This window comes from Suillus discolor (assembly GCF_016758755.1).
Source record: "Suillus discolor strain FC423 chromosome Unknown F5147scaffold_437, whole genome shotgun sequence".
Taxonomy (NCBI): domain Eukaryota; kingdom Fungi; phylum Basidiomycota; class Agaricomycetes; order Boletales; family Suillaceae; genus Suillus; species Suillus discolor.
The window spans coordinates 1-16,138 of record NW_024541684.1 but is presented as its reverse complement, the minus strand read 5'-3'; the positions used below and the strand labels follow the sequence as shown (position 1 = coordinate 16,138).

The window sequence follows — 16,138 nt, the reverse complement described above, 5'->3', positions numbered from 1 at the left end:
GTCAGCAGAAGCCATTAAGTCTATGTCAGCAGAAGCAGTAATGCGAGAAACGGAGAACGAAAGTCCAACGAGAGAGATGCAGTCCTAATAGCTATTAGCCCTCTTTCATACAAAGGTTCTTTGAGGAGCGTCAGGATCGGTGATTTTCTTCCTCCCTCTCTTCTTTGAGGGAACGGGAGCCATTGGAGCTTGCGGGGAGAAGTTGATGTCATTGTCAGTCAGATCTGACAGTGGGGGTGAGGGGCGTCGAGGCGGAGACGCTGGCTGAGACTGCTAATCATAATATCACTATGACGACAAAAAAATGGTCTTAGCTGCATACCTGAATCACATTCGACGACTGCTTGGTCACATGCGCACTTAGTGAATCCTCGTGCTCATCGCAAGCAGCAGGGCGTCGAGGTTTCGGCTTGGGTTTCGGCTTAGGACGTGGAGGCTGATCCTCATCATCATACTGGACGGAGGCACTTGTAGGATGCTGAGGCTTGCTTAGCCGAGGTTGGTGTTCCTCTCCATCGGAATCTGTAGCTCCACGGGCAGGTTGCATTGAAGTTGGAGCCTCACCATGATCAGAGGTGGAGTACCGAGGTTTATTGAACTTTGGAGGCAATGGCACGTGGGGGTCAGATCGAGGCTGTTTGGGTTGTGCTGCTATTTCCAGCTCGTCGCCATCATCATCGAGAGAGATAGGGCGCTTGGATTTGAGCTTGCGAGGGGGTGGGGTATCTTCGTCGTTGTCTGAAGTAACCTGAGTGTGGCGCTGGTGCAGGGGCCATGGCTTCGCAGGCTGCCCTCGCCTTTCCAACCGAGGGTGGGTTGACTGTGTTCGTGGTGCTGCAACCTCGTTGTCATCATAAACTGAGGTGCAGTGCTGCTTAGCGTTGGAATTTGGGTGAGGTGGTGAGTCACTGGCAAGGTCGTCACCTGCTCACCGAAGCCGTTTGGGTGCATGTGTTATATCGTCTTCATCTTCGTACTCCACAGGGCGAGCTTGCTTACTGGTTGAGGGCTCTCGAGACCCATTAGGGTTGACCGGACGTGACAGCACTGGGAAATAAATATCAGTACCAGCATTGTATATACATCTATCACATACCATCTGATGTAACTAATGCAGAATGGCGTGCAGCTCGCTGAGCACGAATTTGTGCAATGTCGTCCTCACTTTCCTTTCGCATGAGCTTGGCCAAGTGTGAGTTGTCCTTGGTTGGTTTGAGGTGCCTGCGAACAATTAGCACTGAACTAACCACGCAGAAAAATGTACCTGTTCCACCACACGAGGGTGTCTTTGACCCATGGATCATCGTCGTCGTCTAGCATTTCAATGATGGCCCAGAGGAGCTCATCCAAGTCCATGTCGCCAATACACCGTGTCCAGTGCTGAGCGCTGCTGATCGTAAAGTATGTCTATGGGTTCATGAGAGGGGTGCTGATATCAATAGCAAAAGAGCTAAACTTACGATAATGTGAACATATGCGATGATGTATTTGTTGACAGCCATCAGTCCCCATGCACGATTTTTGGATGGCTTCGCAGAGTTGCGGACATTTGATGCATCGTTCATGACGGATGATGGTCCAATAAAAAGATGTTTATAAAACTATAGTAACTTTGTTATAAATAAATGACAGCGTAGAAAATGAAGACGCACCTGTTACAGGTATCTGTAACACCTACAGGAGCCCCAGCTCTGCCTATGCCTGCCCCCACTCTGCTAGACTCCCCACGCGGCGGTGCGCCGCCTGCGCCTAGAAAGACAGTGGTCTGGACCGCTGTGACCCCGCCCCTGGCGCTATGACCCCACCCCTGGCCTAGATGGCCTTGTACCTGATCCATGGAGGCTGCACGCCTCATGGTCACCCTAGATCAGCGCATGCATACCGCATGTCGCTTCATGAAGATCCGGAGTGCTCTTGGTGCTTCCTGTCATCACCAAAACTCCACAATCTAGATATGGGAAGATAAGGTCATATCACGAGTCGGAATGTACCAGCAGATACAACAGGCACAGAAGGTACCAGCAGCTCCAGAGCACCGAAGTAAAGTCTTATATAGGAACTTGTTTTTCAGCACCGGTCGATCATGATGACAATTTTCCGTCATATGCTCGATTATTTGATGCATGAAAAGCCGCATGCTGTAACCTTAGCACCTGCTAGTACTTGCTGGCACCTTATCACACCTCATCAGACTGTTCGTGTTGTATAAGCACATATCATCATTGCAGTACCGTACAAGCATGTAGTAGACAGACAAATTGAGCACGAAGGAAGCATGTGAAATACAGGTATGTGTAATGCAACATGAAAACGACCAGTGCAAGTGTGAGCGAGAGTCCATCCAGTAGTCGTGCATCGATAACGAAAAATGCCGAGTCCGTTTGAAGCTGTGATGCGATGATAGCAAGAGAAACAGGAATGTGATGCCGCGGTGCTAAAAACCACATAGTCAGTCAAATATACCCAAGGAACATCAAGCACGTACTAAAGTCTACTTCCGGCCCTTGCGCTTCCTCTTGCTGGTGGTGGTGGTGGTGGTAGCCTTGCCCTTGCCCTTCCTGGTGCGCTTCGATGGGGCAGGGACATCTGAATCGTTTTCTGTCAGTGAGCTCTCATCATCGGACTCCATCACATTAGTCCTGCCATGCTTCTTAGACGTTCGGGTGCCAGTGCCTGAACCAGATGGGACGGGAGCCAAAGGGAGGGTGTGAGGTAGTGGATTGCCAGTACCTGAACCCGATGGGATGGGTGCCAAAGGGAGGGTGCGAGGTAGAGCTTCAGTATCCACATTTGGGGTCACCACCTGCTGCTGAGAAGTTGGTATGATAGGACGCGGCTTGGGGATGGCTTTTGCTGGGACAGGTGCAGGTTCTTCAATGGGAGGCGGTGTAGTGGCAGGAGTCGAAGTTGTATTGATCACAGATGTGTCGGAGCCAGGATCGGAAGGTAGGGTACTACCTTGTGCATCTGAAGATACGGACTGCAATAGACATTAGCAAAATATCATTTAAAAAAAATAACGAACCTTGAGTCGCACTTCAGCAGCGCGACTTGCAAACTGTCTTCGCATGCTGATCAAATCATCTTCTTCCTCGTCGTCATCATCACTAACATCAAAGACCGGTATACCCGCCTTGTCGCCAAATACAGACCTTTGCGAGAAGTCAGCAACGCATGACGGATCAATACAAATAATACATACATATTCCACCACTCAAGTAATGAATCCGCCCATGTCTGATCGAACGGCTCTTGGATGGCTCGGATGATTCGGTAGTAGGCCTCATGATAGTCGTATTTACCGTCCATAGCTTGCCATTTGTCACGCGATGAAATACTGAAACAGCACTGAAAATTGAGTTGTAAGATGTGTTTAAAAACATGTTTAAAGACACATACCTGAACGAATGTATAGGCCACATGTTCAGCATCCACCTTCAGCATGTTGTGAAGCTTTGCGTTACCAGAGCGAGTTGTAACAACCTCTCCATCATTGGCCAGAGCGGAGGAAGGGCCCTTGAATATGTGCCGAAAGACCTATGGCAGAGTTAAGAGAGCATCAGGAAAACAAAATATTGATTGACATACCCGTTTCATAAGATAGCCTTTGAAAAGGCCATTCTGCATATCGAGCGGATTGAAATCTTCTCCAGGTGAGTCGCCCTCATATGCAAATGCGGGCCATGCAGCTGCATGCATCTTGATATGGCCGCTTTGCAACTCTCCCTGAATCCTGAAAAATAGTGAGAAAGGCAGCACACTGAGTAAATACTGTATACATACTTCTTGGGATTCTCGCAATAGGCTGCAAGGTGTTTGATTGGACAGAGCATAGCGGCGAGTTGGGGATGATTCACGCCCATCATAGCACGCGACTTCTGGTTGTCAGAGTAAATCGCGGGTATCAGTGGGTGGTTTACAGCGTCTAGGGCCGCATAGCGCCCTATATAAGGCTTGAGTTTACTTGCGTCTTCAGAGCGGATTTGCCCAATGATGTCCTGCATCTTCTCATGGAGTCAGCACTGACAGTTCTGCAGACTACTTGGGTTAGTCTGCGCACCTCCGATAATATATGTCCCAGCTCCTTTCGATGCTTCTTTGTGTTTCCCTTAATGAGGGTGCGGAGGTAGGGCGCGCTTGTGAGGATCCTTTTGTAGGTCCTCAAGGAACGCTCTTGTACATCTTTTTTCCTGCAAAAGTGTTATCTATGATGAGAAAGCAAACTCCGGACTTACACATGTTCAAGGGTCTCCTGGCGCTCCTTCTTGGCAGCATCATCCTCGATCAAAGTTCCGTCCTTGGCAGATTCTTCCTGCTCAAGGAGGATACCGATTCTAAAAGTGTCCTTGAGGACAACATACATGTCGATTGCATGTGGAATCCAACGTGCAACGTGTAGGCATTGGTCCCTAGTAATGCATCATTACGAATTCAAATAACTAAATGAAAATGAAAATACCTTTCACTATCACGACTCCTATTTGGTTTTCTGTGAATATATGCGCTGTTAATGGTAATGATCTGATCAGGTAATGCTTAGAACCTACTTCAACGACTTTTTCTGAGGCTGTTTGCCTTTATCAGAAGCCTTTTGCGCCTTACTTTTGATGATCGGAGTCGGAGATGAATGTGAGGACTCATTTCCAGAGAGAGAAGAGTCAGAGTCGCTACTGTCTTCGGATGCACTGCTCCATATGGCGCGTCGTTTCTGAGGCATGATACTACGATAGAACTTGTTACAAATGTTGATACGGTTGTTGATTATGGGGAGAGCAAGATCAAGATCAATCGTCTGACATCGAAATATCCTTGAGGTCATTGTTTATGTTTGTTGTTTCGGAGCTTGAATCTGATCAATCTGCGCTGTGTGTGCAAGTTCATATCCTGATTCCTATGATCTTGATCGTATTCGTATCATCCATGTGCTAACAGTAAGTTCTGAGCCCTGACTACCTTGTCATCCTAATTCCAGATAGGTTTATACTTGAACACCTCGGTACAGGACAAGCTGCTGCCTATGTAAGGATTTGAGGATTCAGAGGACCGGAAGTTTGGAAGAAAGGCTTGTGAACGCGAGTCCCTCCTTTTCTTATTTGTTAACACACCAACTAATCTGCCGTATCTCTCTTAGATTCGTATCATGATATCCTTGCATGTAATCATAGTTACATTGTGTTAATTTGACTTTACCTTCTGTGCTTTACTGCGTGGATTGATCATGAGAACCAAGGTCATAGTGAGTGATATAAAGTGCGCTCTGATATCTTACTTGCAGAACCACACTTCTCCAATGCCAGACTTGACATGTCTGGGCTGCGGTAAACCTTTTCCTACCCAGAAATAACTATCTGCGCATGGTTCACGATGCTCAAAAAACCAGGCGCTCAATCTCACGAGTTCCACATTCAGCGCCAAGAAACGTCAAAAGTCAAATAAGTCCGGCAAGAATTCCAAGTGGACACGCATTGAGCGGGAGGAAATAATTGAGCAAGGTATGGACGACCAACGTGGAGCCCTTGACTATCAAGCTCCAATGGATATCTCGGGTGATGGTGTCAATTTTGAACAGGTACATATTTTCATTCGCTTGAAAGATGATTAACTTCGGTACTGATGTTACCAGCTCGAGGATACTGCAGGTCCATCAAACATACCCTCACCCTCACCTCCTCCCCCAGTCACTTCAAAGCGCTCTGGACGCACAGTGCACATGCCTCGGCGCTTTATCGACTACCTTCCAGGATCAGCTACGCACCTGGCTCACATGCCTCCCACTAACCGGCAGCAACGTGGCCGTGTTCTGGCAGATCAATCCGATCATGATCGAGCACCATCTCCATCTCCAGCCCCTACTTCTGATCCAGAAGATCCCCGCCCTGCGCCCATCCCATTCCGGACTGAACCTGATGCAATGGGACTTTACTGCGTGTACCCAACGCGTCCCACTTTAGCTCCTGAGGGTAACTTAACCTTAGAGAGAGTGACGGATGCCCCAACCCTGGACAATGAGCAAGGTGCAGCTCATGGAGTGCACCCTGGTCTCTCCACGCCCGAAATCAGTGCTAAGCACTTGTTTGATGGGTTCTCGAACCACACCTCTGGAGTCCTGATGGCGTGGCATTACTCTGGGACCAATAGCAATTCAGGGTCCAATGTCAATCGTCTTGCAGACTACCTTAGTTCAGATCCTTGTTGCTCCCTCGCTCACCTGAGTGGATTTAATTTCACGCATGAAATGAAGCTGTTGGACAAGTACATTGAAGATAAGTCTAACCCCTTTCGAGAAGAATATGGATGGCGCCGATCTACCGTCAAGATCCGGTTACCAAAGGAGAAGATGAAGTTTCCATCAGAAGCCGATGCTCCTGAACTTGAGATCCCAGGCGTTCATCATCATTCTTTGACTGACATCATCACACACGTGTTTGAAAGTGATGTCTCACAGTCATTCAATATGACACCATTCGAACAGTTCTGGACCACGCCTGATGATCGTACGATCAAAGTTTCCTCGGAGGCATATGCATCCCCTGCACTGATGGAAGCTTACACAGAGGTCAATGTGCTCCCTCATGACCCTGGAGATGACCTTGAGCGTGTCGTTGCCTCGCTCATGGTGTGGTCGGATGCTACGCACCTGGCAAACTTTGGGGACGCCTCCCTCTGGCCATTTTACGTTTTTTTTGGGAATCAGTCCAAGTATACACGAGGCAAGCCGACAGCCCGTGCTTCACATCATTTGGCATATATTCCGACAGTACGTATCACTCATTTTCATTAATATCGGTATCTTACTATGTTTGCTTCAGCTTCCGAATAATCTACAAGAAATCTACATGGATATCTTAGGCGAGGCTACATCGAGTGATGTTCACACACATCTGAAACACGAGTTGATGCAAGCAATATGGCAATTACTTCTGGATGGTAAGTTTATGGAAGCATACAAACATGGAATAGTGATCCGGTGCTCTGATGGGATCACACGAAGAGTATTTCCACGATTCTTTTCATATTCGGCGGACTATCCTGAGAAGTAAGTACACGTGTCATTTTACATGTGATCGGACATGAGGCATTAACATGTTTTGCACTGCGCAGAGTTCTACTTGCTACTATAAAGTTTCTCGGAGGGTGCCTCTGTCCACGCTGCCTGGTCAAGAAGGCAGATGTCTACAAGATGGGCATGAAACTCGACATGAAGCATCGTGTGACTAACAGACGCATTGATGACTTCCGACGATGGCGCAGTGTTGAAGAAGCCCGTGTTTTAATTTTTCGACTTGGAGTCCCTGTGAATGGGAGCCGTGTCAAAGCAATTCTCGATGAAGCTTCGTATGTTCCAATTCATGTAAGCAACTCTACATATTCTATGTTTCTTTCACTAATACATGGGTTCAGTCTGCATTTTCTGAGAGACTTGCAGAATACGGATTGAACATGTTTGATATGTTTCTCGTCGATCAGCTTCATGAGTTTGAGCTCGGCGCATGGAAGGCCAAATTCACTCATTTGATGCGGATACTCCATGCAGCTGGAGGGAACACTATTCCAGATCTCAACAAACAGTAGTATTTTTGGGCACGTCATTGGTCTTACAAGCTCACAGTGTTTTACATTAGATACCGAAAAGTACCCACATTTGGCAGGGGAACTATTCATCGCTTCCACAACAATGCCTCTGCCATGAAAAAACTCGCAGCCCATGACTTTGAGGACCTATTACAAGTAAGTCAACTTTAATGATCGTTGTTTATTTATTTTTAACTTCTCCAGTGCGCTATTCCTGTCTTCGAGAAGCTATTGCCAGACGACCATAATAAGATTGTGCTCGACCTTCTATTCGACCTCTCTGTTTGGCACGCATACGCCAAACTTCGAATGCACACAGAAGACACACTCGCATTATTTGATACTGCAACCACGGTCTTAGGCCAATCTGTCCAAAAATTCTTCAAGACTACGTGTAGCTACTACCATACAACAGAACTCCCTCATGAGTATGCAGCATGAGGACGTCGAGAGGCTGCATTAGCAGCCAAACAACCTTCATCTTCAGGTAAAGGGAAGCAGAAGTCCGGTCCCAAGTTCAAGGCCCTCAATTTGTCAACTTATAAATTCCATGCTCTCGGACATTATCCTAACACAATTCGACGTTTTGGTACTACAGACAGTTTTTCAACACAGCCGGTAAGTTTATCTCAAATCAAACTGTTGACTATCTGACATCCTATTTTCAGGGAGAACTCGAACACCGGCGAGCCAAGCGCTGGTATCCTAGGACAGCCAAGAATAAGATGACCATGGTCACTACAATGACCCACCTTGAAGCCCACAAACGGGTCATTGCACGGATTAACCAACGACGCGAGTTACTCAAGGCACCCAGCATACCACGCGAACGGACATCACCTGCCGCACACTATCACATTTCGAAATATCCTAAAGCATCATATGATATGACTGCATGGCTTGGCGACCTGATGGAAGACCCAGCAGTTAAGGTAAGTAGTTCATTGTATTTTTACATCTGTTGATAGTGGACATGACGTCATAGGACTTCATTCCAAGATTGAAGAACCATCTATTAGCAAGATTGTGCGGTCTTGAGTACTCTGGGGATGAAGATGAATTCTCCAATGAGGACAGAAGCCAGGTCATTCTTGCTAACAATCAACTCTACGAACACAGTATCCTGCGCATCAACTATACAACCTACGACCTTCGCCGAGAGCAAGATTCAATGAATCCACGAACTCATGCTGACATCATGATGTTGTCACATGAGAGCGATGAGGACCGACACCCCTATTGGTACGCCCGCATTATCAAAATATTCCATGTCAATGTGTGGGACTACGGTCCAGGTGTTTCCCAAGTTGCACCTACTCGCATGCACGTGTTATTTGTGCGTTGGTTCGGGCGAGATGTTCCCTTCAAAGCCGGATGGTCTGCCAAACAACTCCATCACATTGGATTTTTTAGTCGAGACGATCCTGACAGCTTTGGTTTCGTTGATCCCGATCAAGTGATCCGGGGAGTTCATTTAATTCCCGGATTTGCATATGGACGGACTGACACTCGACTCGGACCTTCATTTGTCCGTCCACCCGAAGACAAGGACATGGACTTCATGTATTTTTACGTGAATCAGTATGTATTGTCTATGCTACTACTAATAAATGCTAACTTTCTCTTTAGTTTCGTAGACCGTGACATGTTCATGCATTTCCGAGGAGGTGGGGTGGGCCACAAGATGACGAAAGAGCTGTATGAACATCTGCGGAGTGATGGCGCTGTGGAGAATGCCGATGAGAATGAAGAAGTTAATTTCGGAGAGTCGGATCAACCTTTGGGGAGTGAGGAAGAGTTTGATGAGGAAGACAAGAACAGTGAGGGCAGTGAGGATGAAGACCATACCAATGATGAGCTGGAAGATATGATTGTAGCTGATGAAGATGAGGAGCTTGATGACGACTTGCTCGAACAGGAGGGGTATGGTGCATTATGATTTTCGGTCCAGTCCTTTTGTATTTTAGTGAATATCAGACAATATCATATTTAGTTTTGAATATCATAATGATATACAACTGGTAAAAGTATCTATACATACGACAATCGAGAATTGTGCCGTGGACATGATACCAGAAACACCTGCAAAGACACCTGTTGATTCGGACTCGGACAGCTTGCATTCAAACAGGACAGAGGGCAAAGAACATGTAACAATGGCAGGGAATGTCAGGTGGCATCCAGACTGATAGCAGTATAGCAGAGTATGGTTACATTATTGTTTGAGTAGCGGATACATACAATGTACAGGATACTCCACGTCATCGATTATATCACCTTCGCAAACGACGTCAGTCATGATCCAAAACAATTTGTCAGCATCAGCCTAATCAGGCAATACCAGGTTTTTGAAGTTTTCGTGATGGTACCTATGCGCAGCTGCCCTTGGCGCAGCATGCTTGATCAGAGGTTAAGCCTCATGTATCTTATCTGAACCTCACGTCTTGTTATCATAGATCCTAGATATACTATTGATTACAGACTGAGCTAGAATACTTGTAGTACTTCCCTATAAGTAGACACAGATTATTGTACTTAGACTTTACTTTAATCTACTAGGTTCATCCCCAGAACTTGCTCATCTAAGCCTTACCAGCTTCCTTGTGTGAGACCGCACTTCTAAGCCGCTCCCATACGACTTAGCACGTATCCGCTAGCCCTGCATCTCGACAAGCGCCGTCTTACCAAGATCGCCGGAGGAACCCTTGACGTTCCGTCAAGATGAGAACCACCCTCAGCTTCAGTAGGCTCACTCGAGCCGTCGCTGAGAAGACCTATCCTAGTTCGCACACGCCGACCAACAGTCGACGTGACAGCACCCTCAGAACAATGTGGTTTCGAAACAGGCCGTGTGTCTTCTTGGCAGCATTAGTGCTGCCGTGGTCCGGTTCGGTCCGGTTCAGAGGGTCCTGGACGAGAACCGAGAACCAGACCATGGTCCGGTTCTGCAAAATCTTCGAACCCCAAACCGGACCACAGAGAACGGTTCTCTGTGGTCCGGTTCAGTTTTTTTCTGGTCCGAACTCGAACCGAACCCAAAAATTTTCAGCGGCGAGCATGAAAAAAAAAACATTGAAATACTAGTTTACACATTGAGTAGCTACTCCAATAACATGGCTACATACCCCTCTCTGCCTCTGTAGCTGCTGATCCAAGAGCTAACTGATTTGATCTATACAAATGGTGAGAATGAAATAAAACACAATAACAACCAATGCTTACCGTGGGGAATGTGAACCTGCGGCGTCTGATCCAGACAAGCAATTTGAAGTAAGCTGCCGGTTAACTGCCATTAGGATGTGATTTCACTGGCGGAAAAAGGTGGTAAAATGTTAGTTTCCCTGCTGTGTGAATGACACGACTTTTACTCGAGCATATTAGCAAAAGCTCATTCAAGTCCTGATGTACAACCTCGGCTTTGTATGCGGTGTGCTTGCGGTCTCGTTGGGGTATATTTGGAAGGTTGTCGAGTGATGAATGGTGCCAGGATATGTTTTGGTGCTTGATGACGTGTTTGAGATGTGGGTGGAGAGGGTGGCGTTGGGGTAGAGTGGCGAGGCGTATCACAGCTCGATGGCATGTCTTCTGGAGGAGAAGGGGGGTGGGCAGTAGATTAGTGTGCGTGTCTTTGCCGTTCCTATGGATCCCCTCTGTTCTCTTGTCGAGTTGTCGCGGAATATTGGTTTGAAAGCGGGGTGAGAGACAGCGGGTGAGAGACAGCGGGTGAGAGACAGAGGGTGAGAGACAGTGGGCGAGAGCAGCCAGCGGGCATGTGAGACAGTGAGCGAGAGACAGTGGGTGAGTGAGACACGGCGAGCCAGCCAGCAAAAGTCAGCTGGCAAGAACAGCAAGCGAGTGAGAGGGGATGCGGTGAGGTGGCAGGCATCAACATAGGCGCAGGTAGCATGGTGTGTGATGGGTTGTGCGCTGGTAGCGATGAGTGCTGGCCCTCGAGGGAGCCATCAGCATTCAGAGTACAAATCATAATACGCACCTCTGCAGCATAGTGCAAGACACAATCCCTCCAAAATCCACCTTGATCGCACCTAATATATCCACCTCCAGTAAAAGGTAGTCTTGCACAGTGTTGTAGCCGGTCCTCAATGAACAGAACCTCCTGTTATAGAGGTGAGTTGGTGAGAGACTTGAGAGTTTAATTAGTTAGTGCTTACCTTCGAAAAGGCTAAATGTAGCTTGATTAATCAACAACGTGAATCCCGAAGACGACAGTCTGATGTCGAGGCAGATGTTGTCGAAGTCGAAGTCGATAAGGGTTCGGAATGGTTCGGGAAGGCCGAACCAGAACTGGACCATTTGGGAAGACCTAGAACCGAGAACCGTTTTCCGGTCCGGTTCTAGCTGGCGCAAGAACCATGGACCGAACCGCGGAGAACCGGACCAAAAGTCCGGTTCAAACCATGGTTCTGGACCGGACCGCGGCAGCACTAGGCAGCATTGTAAACGCCATGTTCGTAAAGAATGTTGGCCAGTTGTGTGCCGTCATGGTGATTTCGCCAGCTTGCAAGGCAGCCATAGCGCTGAACATAGTGACATCAGTACAAATAATGAAAAGTAAAATGTACATATGAATCAGGGTCCTTGTCAAACCAATCCAATTTCTTCCGAGGGCAAAGTAAACGAGCCAACTGCGGGTGATTGAGCCCACGCATCGACTTATCCTCGATTTCTGGAATTGGCGGGTCAAGAGCATCGGCCTTACTATACATATTTAGCCCAATGTATTGCAGGCCCTTGTGCTTGACGGAGCTCAGATCTGCAGATCTGCCGTCGCTCATACCCTTCGATACCTGCCATGCAAAAGATCAGTTGTCAAGCTCAGATTTGAGTGGAAACAAGCGCATATATGTGCATACAGTCACCATTGCAATGATCATGTTGAGTTTTTTGCTTGATATGTGGTTGAGCTCACTCTCGAGACCAGGAACATAGTCGATGACGCCATTGTACAGTAACAAATGCCGATTGGTGACATCTTCAGGTCTGTAGCGAGTTAGCTGTATTGTGAGATAGATATAAGGTACATACTGTTCGGGTCGCGCTTACCACCTCGGTCAAATTGAAGACCGGTCTTGAAGGCTGCAGAAGGTATGCCAAACGTATCCAGAAGACTTGAAGTCTTCCTTCCTGCGTTTCGGTACAGCTCTGTGTCATCTGTTTTCGAATCTTCATGTTTCCTGCCACCAAAGGTCAAAAATTTATGGCACAATTCAAATTACAATACCTTGTTGTGTGCTTGTGAGAGCCTGACGATATAGAATTGATGAGGTCGTCAGTTCTGGTGTCCCTGGAGGAATGCATATGCTTGCATTTGCTGGGCCTTGATGGTTCTGGTGACTCTGACCGTTTATTCTTGCGTTTTCCAAGTTTCACGGGCTCTGGAGAGGATCCGACAGAAGAAATGCTAGTGCTTTGTATATACATTGCATCTGAGTCAGGGGGATCAGAGGAGCTTGACGACGCGCCAGGACGACAATGGGAAGACATGATGGTGATTAGACTTAAGGGTTAGGGACGCGTTATTGACACTTTGTTTATTTCTGGAAAATGCCGACTGACTTTTAAAGTCACGTGACCTTTGAAACGGGAAGTCCGAACTTGTTTCGTACCATTGACTTATGCACTCATGTCCTCATCGCCGTCATCACACATCCTCCTCATCCTCCTAACTGAACTCTTGGTGGCACCTCTCCACATCCAGTTGTTGATGAACTACGACTATATACGCCGTGTATGCACACAAACTCTGGTAAGTTTTTTTACTTTATTTTATTTTTATTTGCACTTCACTTCCTGGTCCAACACGCTTCTAGGAAGTGACTTGGACCAGAGGCTGTCAGGCTGCGAGGACACGCCTCTAGGAGGTGACTCTGAGCACTTAAGCCTGACAGCTTCTAACTTTTATTCCTACTACTTACTATGTGTACTGACCCCATCACAGAGCGTCCCATCTTCACCTGCCCTCACATCTTCACCCAACCTCGCATTCTTGCCCTCACCCAACCTCACATCTTCACCCAACCTCGCATTCTCGCCCTTACCTGCCCTCGCATCTTCACCCGCCCTCGCATCTTCACCTTTAGCGCACTCGCAACGTGAGAACTTAACAATGGTGGGGCCGAAAGTCAGTCAATTATGTCCCGAGTTGTCCGCCACTCTTCTTAACCTTTGACGATCATCAGGCATTATTCCCTTGAAGTAGTACAACACCCTATGCGTGCCCATATGTGCGGTTTTGGTGATAAAGTGCGCGAGCCGTCGCGCCTTTGTCTCATAACCTTATAACATTTATTATCAGGATTGCAGGCCACTCGCGCCTGCAGCAGTCGCAAAGATGGTTGTCCGATGAGAAGATAACTCTATCGTAGATGTGGAGTAAGCAGAAACATTTATTTTTCCTTTTGTGCAGCTCATCACCTACCACTCAGGGACAGCGTCATTGAGTTCTTTTCTTAGATCACATTTGGGATGGGAATCGACAAACTGGATGGTAAAGTTGTGTTTGTTCACTCCGGCCTTTGTCTGACCGCATCGAATGGTGCGCTTCGTAATCCACTCAACATTGAGCAACCACAATGATAAAGGGCCGGCTTGGACTCCAGAGGAGAAAAAGCGACAACTGGAAGATCTCTCAGTGGTGTCCCAGTATTGCCGCAACAAGGCTGACTGTCGACGATCATTAATCCTCGCGCATTTCAACGAGCGTTTTGATTCCCACCTTTACCTGATTGTACTCATTTTGTCTACGAGCCAACCCATCCTGTGATTCAGGCCACATGTAAATTACTTTAAAATAACAGAGCTAATTTCTGAACTATCTGTCATGCACCGTCGTCAATTACAAGTCTGCAAAGCTATCCTCCTCGAACTCGTTCATCACATCCTCCCCATCTTCTGGACCGAAGTCATCAATCTCATTAGTTTTCTTCATCTGCACCATCCTCGTCAAGGACTTGATCAAGGCCGGAGTATCCATATTCATCCATCTCGTCGGCAACAGTGTCGTCTACCATCGCTTCAAAGGGAGCTGGAACTTCATCTCCATCCTCGTCGTCCATGCTGTCTGTCTCCTCGCTATCATCTGTTTCCTCCTCGCTATCATCACCACTCCCATTGTCTCCATCCTCCTCCATATCCTCATCTTCTTCAGAGCCCTCATCGAATTCTGATCCATGGCGCTCTTTCTCTCTTTGGAAGGGGATCCTATCCAACTCATCACGATCATCAAGCAGGCATGACGTCTCTCTTTGCGTGGATTTGTGCCCCACGCTTCCTCCACGGAAGCGCATGAACATGTCTCAGTTGACGAACCTGGTAATTTATCAGATTTGATTCATGTCGTTAGTGGGAAATAACTGACATGTTGACGCAGTACCAGTCCCAATCCTCGTCATTGTCAGCTGCTTGACGGGCGATGGATGGTCCCAACAGTGCAGTCGTACGTAGATGTCGAAAGGCTGGGATAAGGTGAACACCACGAACGACGAGGTCAGGATCGAGGAACCCAAGGCTGATTCATCGTTTTCCGTCATAAAACCCAACTCGTGGCAGCCGTTTTGCTGCCCAACCTGTTGGTGCAGTGATGTCACGAGCGAACCAGCGGACCCACAAAAAGTCGACACACTTTATAGTGGGATGTGCACCTTGTCTCATGTAGCGGATATTGGCATGAAAGATGCCAATAACCCGGGCGTACCAGTATGGATGGGAGTCTTCCTGATCACGGGCAAGAACCATGATGTCTGCATGCGTGCGGGGATTGAGGGAGTCCTGAGCGTGCCGCAAGTCATAGGTAGTGTAGTTGACACGAAGCACTTTGTGACGATAAATTTGATTGTTGATAATTGCAACAGAGTTTCGTTGTGCTGCACTAAATGAAGTCTACATCCCCGTCGTAGTCCAGTCCTGACAAGCGACCCAGCAGGTGATCCTTTGAGACGTGGAAGAAAATTCTAATTACATCCAGTGAGCAAATACATTTGTCATTTTACAGAGTTTTCAGAGACCTACCTTTGTGGCCTGGTCATTTCTGTTCTTTCCAAGCCAGGAAGAAATATCCCAGTAATGTTTCTGTGATGAGGACATCTGGTAGTGGATCTCTGGTGAGCAATGCGGCAGTGGGTCCTGGTCAACGAAATGAAGAGATGGACAGAGATCTTCAGTCTCAGGCTGTGCATGATTCTCTTGTGCAGCTGCCCTTTCACGGTTCACCTCTTTCATCCTCTGCAAAATGCACCTCGCGACACTGAAGTCTTGCAATTCCTCGTGTGAACTTGTTCTTGTTGGTCCGTGCATAAAATCGCTTCACTCGTCAATGCTCAAGTTCACCCTAATTCCAACATTAGTAGGTGAATGGTAGGTGATAGAATTCCAATACTTGCAACTTGTGTAGAGTAATTGGTCCGTGGTCCCATATAGCCCAGATTGACCTGACATAGTCCTCCGAGAGCATGAAGTTTATAAGTCGAGAGGTTAAAAATGCGTTGCTTCGAGGGGCCATCACCTTCAACATCAATATTCGTCCTTTCTGACCCTGCTTTCTTGCCTT

At 47.4% G+C, this 16,138-nt stretch overlaps 5 protein-coding genes across 5 annotated transcripts; 2 read left to right on the top strand and 3 right to left on the bottom strand.

Annotated features, from left to right (window-relative positions):
- Positions 1–105: 105 nt before the first annotated feature.
- F5147DRAFT_783846 (uncharacterized protein) lies at positions 106–1,565 on the bottom strand (the record flags this gene model as incomplete). Its single annotated transcript, XM_041442836.1, has 6 exons — positions 106–273; positions 323–908; positions 933–1,047; positions 1,097–1,221; positions 1,265–1,407; positions 1,461–1,565. The coding sequence occupies 6 exons, from the start codon at positions 1,563–1,565 to the stop codon at positions 106–108; spliced, it is 1,242 nt and encodes a 413-aa protein (XP_041284211.1).
- Positions 1,566–2,491: 926 nt separating this feature from the next.
- F5147DRAFT_783845 (uncharacterized protein) lies at positions 2,492–4,717 on the bottom strand (the record flags this gene model as incomplete). The annotated part of the gene is made up of 10 exons (XM_041442835.1): positions 2,492–2,980; positions 3,026–3,152; positions 3,203–3,348; positions 3,400–3,537; positions 3,589–3,733; positions 3,784–3,998; positions 4,061–4,190; positions 4,236–4,409; positions 4,460–4,489; positions 4,548–4,717. 10 exons carry the CDS (start codon positions 4,715–4,717, stop codon positions 2,492–2,494), a joined length of 1,764 nt encoding a protein of 587 aa, XP_041284210.1.
- Positions 4,718–5,884: 1,167 nt separating this feature from the next.
- Positions 5,885–6,178, top strand: F5147DRAFT_545772 (uncharacterized protein; the record flags this gene model as incomplete). The annotated part of the gene is made up of 1 exon (XM_041430323.1): positions 5,885–6,178. A coding segment is annotated over one exon (294 nt), but the record flags the coding sequence as incomplete, so codon positions are not given.
- Positions 6,179–12,017: 5,839 nt separating this feature from the next.
- Positions 12,018–13,077, bottom strand: F5147DRAFT_660929 (uncharacterized protein; the record flags this gene model as incomplete). The annotated part of the gene is made up of 5 exons (XM_041434696.1): positions 12,018–12,110; positions 12,156–12,380; positions 12,447–12,565; positions 12,619–12,767; positions 12,815–13,077. 5 exons carry the CDS (start codon positions 13,075–13,077, stop codon positions 12,018–12,020), a joined length of 849 nt encoding a protein of 282 aa, XP_041284208.1.
- A 139-nt stretch (positions 13,078–13,216) lies between these two features.
- F5147DRAFT_660928 (uncharacterized protein) lies at positions 13,217–13,939 on the top strand (the record flags this gene model as incomplete). The annotated part of the gene is made up of 4 exons (XM_041434695.1): positions 13,217–13,339; positions 13,532–13,714; positions 13,793–13,836; positions 13,897–13,939. 4 exons carry the CDS (start codon positions 13,217–13,219, stop codon positions 13,937–13,939), a joined length of 393 nt encoding a protein of 130 aa, XP_041284207.1.
- Positions 13,940–16,138: the final 2,199 nt, after the last annotated feature.